At 31.4% G+C, this 8576-nt stretch overlaps 1 protein-coding gene across 4 annotated transcripts in view; it reads right to left on the bottom strand.

Moving 5' to 3' along the window:
• Window positions 1-517: 517 nt before the first annotated feature.
• Window positions 518-8576, bottom strand: part of LOC124359994 (STE20/SPS1-related proline-alanine-rich protein kinase) — a 128766-nt gene continuing 120707 nt past the window's right edge. For all 4 annotated transcript variants that reach the window (XM_046813212.1, XM_046813214.1, XM_046813215.1 and 1 more), the window contains one exon: window positions 518-3619. In XM_046813212.1, coding sequence (XP_046669168.1) covers window positions 3542-3619 — 78 coding nt within the window. In that variant the 3' untranslated portion in view covers window positions 518-3541. The remainder of the gene's footprint in view (window positions 3620-8576) is intronic.

Genomic DNA, 8576 nt, shown 5'->3' with positions numbered 1-8576 from the left:
CCTTACTGGGTGCCAGATTCTGTTTTCTTGCTAAGTAATAATAAATTGCTATTTTCCATTTCTGATCATCCAAATAATTTGAAATCACATAAAAGAACTTAGCATTAACTGTGATACTCAGTGCAAATACTTTTGTGATCTTTGCATTTTGTATAATTTGTTGGCAACATAATGAGTCCTATATCCTACAAGTAATGTTTTAAAACTTATGATGCAAGATACAAAATAACTTAGTAACAAATTAAACTAATGAAAAAGGACTCCTTTGGGAAGCAAATCTAAAGTTTTTTTTTTAATATGTTATAAAATAAGCCTTGGCAGTTTTAGCTAACTTTCAAAAAAATTGAGGCTACGAAAAGGTCAGTACTTAATTTAAACATTTGGATCGAACCTGATCAGGACACAATCAATCAATTCTGTAGCATCACACTTAAATGTATGGTGCCATAGTGAGCACAGAAAATGCACGATTATTTTCCACCACAAAATTGAAGGAAAGGATGAACAAACACAACAATGCTTTGAAGTAAATTTATTTTTAAGTACATTGGCAATCAAATTAATTAACAACAAAAATTATAACTACAGACGTTCTATGAATACATGGTAAATACAGAATGGATACAATGAAATGGAAAGTGATAGATAGGCAACAGGTCAATTTCTACCAGACACGACGGTGAAGTATCTACAGAGATTAGTGATTGTACTGCGGATACCACGAAACACACTCACATCCACTACAAACTGTGACTGATAATACTTGTGCTACTTTAGTACTTTGTAGTCTTGTTCATATTAAATTCATTTTAGGAAAAGTTGAAAGAGAACAATATATAAATAGGTAATTTAATCCAAATGTTAAGCTATTAAAATGTTTGCATTTAGACAAAAATTTTATTTCAAAGCTATATTTACATAAACTTTAGAACAACAACAAATATAAATCTATCAAAATCAGAACCTGAACCAGTACAAACCAATGTAAAAGTTATATCAATATTTTCTGTAATGATATTATGTATAAAGTATTATTATATTTTGTTACAATAACTATTTTACTCACAGAACATGCTAAATGTTTTTAATCTTCCATAATCTATTCAAATGATCTACTTAATTTTTAATTGTATACACTGTTTTATACTACCATATTGAAATTGTACTAAAATATGTTTTTAATTACAAACAAGTTCCAAAACATACAAATTTATTTATTGTGTATTAGCTTTTCAAATAATAGTATTTCATTAATATTTCTTTTAATATTAAATATAACACATAACTATTAGGCTAATGATTTGATTAATGTGTTCAATTTCAATTACAGATTGATAAATTATTGCCTTGAGAAATGTATATACAAGTTGTAACAACTAAATTTGAACGTAGACCATATAACAATAGAATGAAATACTAAACAATGCTTAAAACATTTGAGGCACAAATTAACATTGAAACTTTTTAGGTTCGGAAAATTTATTAAGAACATTCCACAAGAAAGGTGAACTACCATTGTCAACAGTCAAAGCCTAAAACATTTCAATGAATACATCATTACATAGATTGCAAGAAAGAAGTTAAACAACTATTACATTAAAGTAATTTATTTATAACAATCTTCACAAACAATGAGAAAATACTATAAAATATATATTATATATAATATAAAAGCTTCACTATTGAGGATGAGCTGGGTTGCTATTGGATACCGATACACGGAAGATTACAATATGACTATTACTAAAATCACATGATTACTTAGCGGCTAACGTAGAGTCAATGTAAGCTAGGATCCCACGCAAATCTTGAGTCACCATTCCGAGTTACAGGCAAACCCTTCGTAACCGAGCAAGCTTGCAGACTGACCATAACTAAATAGAAAAATATACGACTAAACAAAACAACTTAGAACTCTAAAGAACTTGGTATGTAAGAAATTCTGGCACGTTTATTTATCTGACAACTAAATTCATCTTCTAATGTTAACTAAAGCACCAAATTATTTAAAACAATAACAATGTAACAATAAATAAATTGTATAATACACACAGTGCTAATTACGTAATGCTTTACAAAATTATTGTCTTCGATGCTACGTACTATCATCCAGAATACTTGGTGTGCGTGAGTCGCTTTATGTTGTTATTTTTTACGTTTTCATCATACAAAAATTTGATTCACCCTTTTCCCGTTTTTACAATCAACATTGGAAAACCTCATGATTTTGATATACTACGAGATTATACTATTGGTTAGCTGTGTTTAAAATAAAGTAGTAGTTATGATTCAATACAGTTTCAATAATCTACATAACCTTCAGGTGATCAATCCAACTTATTCACTTTTTAACAAGTCAATCCAGTATGTTAGTTTGTAGTTAATCCATACATGTAATTAATTTTAAAGTCAAAATCAAACTTTTTTCAAGTATTCAGGCATAATAATTTCATACAAATAAAACTAAATAAATATTAGAGACTAATCCCCTTACATATTAATTTTAAGGTCCAAGTACATTTAAATTATTATTATGATACCATACATTCTTCTAATAATGGGAGTTGAATAATTACTTATTTGCAGAACAGTACATTAATACATATGAAATAATATACTCTTAATTGTACTTAAAACCAATTATAATACACCAACATTGTTTTATATATTTTATTACCTTCTCCTTCATCAAGAAGGACAAGTGATATCAGAGTTGTTTGTCCATTTATATAAACTTTTCACCAGGTTTGTCTTAAAACTCTCGCACACAAAAGTAAACAATGGTGGATATTTATTAAATCTCCAACAAAATTATCAAATTCTAGCCTAAACATACTTTAAAATTTTGGGAATTTATGGGAGCATTATTGGAAATCAGAAAACATAAATACATCAAATATGTACAATTTTATTAACCACAACCTTATTTCTAAACTTCAGAAAGATGTGTTACATTAAATATTGTTCCTAAAATAATGATATTCTAATATAATGTGTTTAGGTTTAAAACAACATAAATACTATGATATGAGCAAAACTGTATAAAATGGTCACACACACAATGAGATTTGTAAACAAAGTGTAAGTTTAGATATCAAAGATTAAGTTAAAATCATGGCTCTAATTCATCAAGAATATAAAACAGCTTTCAAGCCAGTCTGAATCATGTTTTTTACAGTAACTGCAATTTGTTCAATCATGCATACGTATTTCACAACAAACATATAATAGGTATTCTCTTAAAACGTACAATACTTTTTCCCTCTGCGAGGAACTCAATAAATGAAAAATAAAATTAACAACTTGAAAAAACCATCTCATCTCAGACACTTCGTTGATATTTTAAAATAAATTCGTAAAACACAGTTGAACACAAGATAATGACAAACATATGCGGCAGAAACGCACGGAATGCGGTCCCGGAAGGAGACTGTTGACGCGGGAGGATAGCGTTCGAGGAAGCGACTCCGCGTAGAGTGACACCCGCACCAAGACATCGTCAGCGCAAGGAACTGTCTCTCTTGTCGCGGCGCGGTGATCGCTAATCAGTCAGAGAGATCTGCGCGAACCCAATCAGAGACTTATCGTCAGGCACTTCGTTGGCTGCAATACCGGAATTCTGGGAACAAAAACAATAAAATTAATTTCATACATTTAATATAAAATCACACCCAGCAGGGATCACTTTTGGCTGGTTTATACCTACCAGTTGAACCCACCACTGGGCACAGCAAAAACCGATGTGCCACTTCAATCTGGGCAACCTTATGGATGTCCAGTAGCGGCACATCACTAATCGCAAATGTTGAGATTCTGGGGTTCATGGGCAATTCGATAGGTCTAGTCTACTGTGGGAGATGACTGTTGGAGTTGGTGGGGTTTGTTCAATAACCTCAGAGGTTGTTGTTAACCTCAACTAGGGTGTGCCACCCCCTGCCTACTTTGACTGGAGAGGCTGTTTCAGAGCTGGCCTCCCCTTCTTTCGGGAGAGACATGACTTTGAGATGTAGTACCCTAATTCTTCCTCATGGATCTCAATAGGAGGCGGCCCCTACTCCCTAACCTTGCCTATCCTGAATATCCTGTCATTCCGGAAGCAGCGCAAAGGTTCTTACAGGACTAAGTGCAATTTATAAGCTTCTTGTCCTAAGAGAACAAAAAAAATATAAAATCACTGCAAATACATATGTTTGCAATTCTGAAGACAAAAAGTTTATTTTCACACAAATCAGTTCAAGCAGATTTTTAAAATGATAGTACAAATAAATTAGTTTTTTGTTATTATTATTATTATTATATTAGAGGCATTTTATACTTTTAGAAAATGTTTAACTGCACTTTTGACATGATTTTAGAAAACGGAGAATAAGTTTAATTAAACAATAATAACTATTACAATGTTGCATGTCACATATTGCATATTCAATGTTGCTTTTCTATATTAAACAACATTGAAATCATTCATCGAAATCCTCTATTTTGATTTTTTCAAAACAACATAATGATGTACAACAAGTAATGTAATAAGTCTAAGTATGTACGTAAGTTTATTTCAGTGGCAAGTCAGATCAACAAATTGATTTAAATCGAACTTTTGACTTTTACGTTTTATTGAAAGAAAATTACCCATTACTTTATAAACATATCCGTTTATAAGTGTAAATAATATTACAATAGGTTTATAGTGAATTTTTAAAGCTCAAATAAATTTTAAAGATTGTAATACATTTCAATATAAAAACAATTGTTTTAAACTCAATTTTGTTATTTATAGTATACATAATTTGGGAAAAAACTGTATGTAGTGGTCTTCAATTAAAGGTAATATTTTTTTTCTTTTTAGAATGTAAACCACTTTGTAAAAATCCACCATTATATCTCCATCTGCTCAAGTAATATATTATGTACTTGTTAAAATCATCAACATGTTACCCAACATGTTTTGTGTCAGTAAATGCATCAACACAGATCAATTTAAAAAAAGTCTGTCTGAAATGTCATTACCTTGTTGACATTCAATTTTAATATTACAAAATAAATTATCTCAGATGGGATTGAATGAAACATATCAAAATAGCCACAAACAGAAATAGCACAACTGGGTTCCGGTATAAATAGCACTAAAAGTTTGGCACCAGTGGAACATCTGTAATGGTGGGAGAGTGTGTGTGTGTGTGATATCTACATACCAGAAGCATTGATAAGCAACATTACACAAAAGTACTTTTCACTTCAACAATACACATAGGCTAATCAGTTATCTATAACTTGGTGATAAGAGAAAATTAAGAATGGATTATTGGAATATATTCCTACATAACCATCAATTGAGGTTAATCAGGAACTTGACAGAAGTAGTTTTTTTGTGTTATTGACTCAAAACTTTGGTGGACATGAAGAATGGAACCACTAACTGTTGCATTCCTCAGACCTCAGGAGAACTGACTATTTTCCGGTGGGTTCAAGTGATTGTGATCATTGTTGTTATAGCCTGCAACGCATATTACCTCCATGTTTTAAACATAAGATATGTGCCAGTGTCGTTGAGGTGTGAACATGAGCTTCTCAACAAACTTGAAAATGTTGCTGACTTCAAGATTGGTGACGTACTAATGGAGGAGTTCAGGTATTCCCAAGAAACTTTTTGGCCTGATACAAATACTGTTAAGGGATGTCCTTGTCATTTGAAAACTTGTGTCGTTAAGTGTTGTCCTTTTGATGAGAGCTTTCACTCAAAATCTAACCTAACTTGTTCTCCTGACGATTCAACGACAGTGTCTTCCATGATATCGAATACAACAGTTTACTACAGGCTACAGGACGCTCAACGGGAAGCACTTCACATTAAAATGACCAATCAGAGTGACTTTGTTGTGTTTAGTAATAATTGTTTGCATAGTAAAACTGAAAGTGCAATCGTGCTATATCAAGAAGTAGAAGAAGCAGTTTTGATCGAAGATGGAACAGTACTAACCGGAGATCTGGCTTATATAGATGTAGATGAGTATTGTATTGAATTACTTGATGGGCAAAGCAGAATATTTCACTTGGAATGTATTGAGAACTTTAATTCTATAGAAAACATAGTGCTAGTAATATTTGAATTTATTGAACCCGAAGGATGGTTTATCTCCCAAGCATTTTTAGTCACAACGCTTCTTATCTATGTCACATTACCACAACTTCGAAATCTTCATGGAAAGTTACTCATAAGCTACTTAATATCTTTGGTTTTACTGAATGCAGTTTTATTTGCAGAAATGAACTTGAACTTTCATATACCACACACATTTGTACAGTTCTGTGTTCTGTCCATACCGAGTTGGGTGACAATTTTGTGTGTGGACTTGTGGCTTGTTTTCAGTCGGCCACTACAATTTCGCTATGATTCACGCTCTGGCTCTCGCCCTCAGTGGGGGAGGTTCCTGACCTACTCTGCATTTGGCTGGGGAATTCCTCTTCTCTTCTGTACTTTTACACAAGCTGTTGGTGTCAACCCAGGAATTTCCGACTCCTGCCCCAAATTTACGTTACAAAGAGACCCTTGTTTCTTTAATAAGAATCGAGGTATAAAATTACTTTCAACTCTTCCGACATTGTTCATGTTAGAAATTAATTTTGTATTGTTTCTCTCGCTTTTGTTTCACTTACGCAATCACTTTAACCATACAGAGAACATCTCTACCGAATCTTCTCGGCGACATGCACAGTTCGCTAGACATAATCTCCGCTTATACTTCAAACTCGCTTTTATCACTGGAATTGACTGGCTATTCATACACATTTGTGTCAGTGACATATTTGATAATAAAATCTCTGGAGTACTCGCCATAATCGTATTTTATTGCCAGGGATTTATTATTTTTGTAATTTTGATTTGTAACCATTATGTTTGTAGACTTATACGTCAAACGTTCAATCCATTAAAAGCTGTGCGCACCTAGTGTTTTTCATTCTACATACACTTAAATACCGCTTAATACAAAGTGATACTGATGCTATAACTAGTCCTATGATATTTTATTTAGCTAACAGAAAAAGCTAGTGATATAAACTAAGTAATAGTATTCTAGAAAATTGTTACAAATACTTTCTAGTTTTAGGGTTTCAATAAAATACTAAATACATTAAATATGAAAAACACAAATTTTTGCAACCGATTTTGGGTATGATTCTTCAGTTTCTTTGAAACTTTTAGTTCTATTTCCAATTTTATTATTTATAAATGTATTTTTGTTAAAATTTGTTTCTAATTAGTAACGCACAGTACAAAACAAAGTTCAAGAATTATTTTAACTTGTATAGAAATCTAAATAACTTGGCATAACATGTAAATAACATTATTTTTACTGATAATTTTGTTGTGTTTATAACCCATACACATGCCTAAATTCTTTACTACATCTTGACAGCACAGAGCACTGGCTAACCGAGTTGACTGTTAAGTAAACAGCAGCTACAAATGCGTTATACTGATAATTTAGCAGTGTATACAATAAGAGAACATTTGTAGTCATTTTCTTGAATTTGCTATGATTTAAAGAGGGCAACTGATCTAATGAGTACAGGACAACCACAAAAGGGATAGTGCAATAGTAGGTTTTTTCTTTCCAAAACCTTTGAAAGAAAATAAGATAATAGAATGTCACATAGTAAGTTGTGTCAATGTAAGTTCACAACAATATATGAGACCATTAAATGTATCTCTTTGTACTTCAAGAAATCTCAACAGAACCATGATTGAAAACCTTGTTACAATGGTAATTATTGTAATCTTTTTGTAATGATATAATCTGATTTTTCTTCAAAGTGATTTGTAACATTTTAAAAATAAATGATTTTTACTGAGCAAATAATTGAGATTTAGTAATAAAATATTGTTGAAAATCTACTAGTATTGTGAAATAATTGAAATTTAATGAAATATAATGATGCATCACATTAGGTCATACTCCTTATTTATGTAATTTTCAGTCATGTCCTTGTGCTGTACTGAATTGCATCATTCTCATTCATATTACAACTGCAGTTTGAACTTTGCTCCCAGTAACTCAACTAGTTTAAAATATAAAACACTCATGGACAAAGCAGTGTGATACAAGGTTGTCATTGAACTTAGTCTTTATACTCATGCAACCAAAATGGTTTTAGTTTAACGTCTGTTAACAAAAGATGGTTCTCCACAGCAAGGTCAAATTATTTCAAGAATTTAATTGTGTTAGCAATGTTTCAATATGACGTAAACTTGGAAATTTCAGTGATAAATAAAACTTTGTTTTCCTCATTGTTGTAGGCACATTGCAAGTGTTAAATGATATTATCCCTGTACTTACGTTCAATAAATTTGCCTATTGCAATTCTTTTTAACATTTTGCATTTACGTTGATCATGGCTAAAGAACAAAAAATACTACTAAAATCCAAATATGTACCTATATAAAATATATATACACAAATATAAAATATAACACATGCTTGTGAATGCAATAACTGTTATAATTTCTAACTGACCAAGCTAAACTTGGTATGGATATAATACTATTTTTTCGTTCTCTTAGGAAAAGAAGCTGAGAAATT

The sequence above is a fragment of the Homalodisca vitripennis genome, chromosome 4 (assembly GCF_021130785.1).
Source record: "Homalodisca vitripennis isolate AUS2020 chromosome 4, UT_GWSS_2.1, whole genome shotgun sequence".
Lineage (NCBI taxonomy): Eukaryota > Metazoa > Arthropoda > Insecta > Hemiptera > Cicadellidae > Homalodisca > Homalodisca vitripennis.
This window is presented reverse-complemented; position numbering and strand designations above follow the sequence as displayed.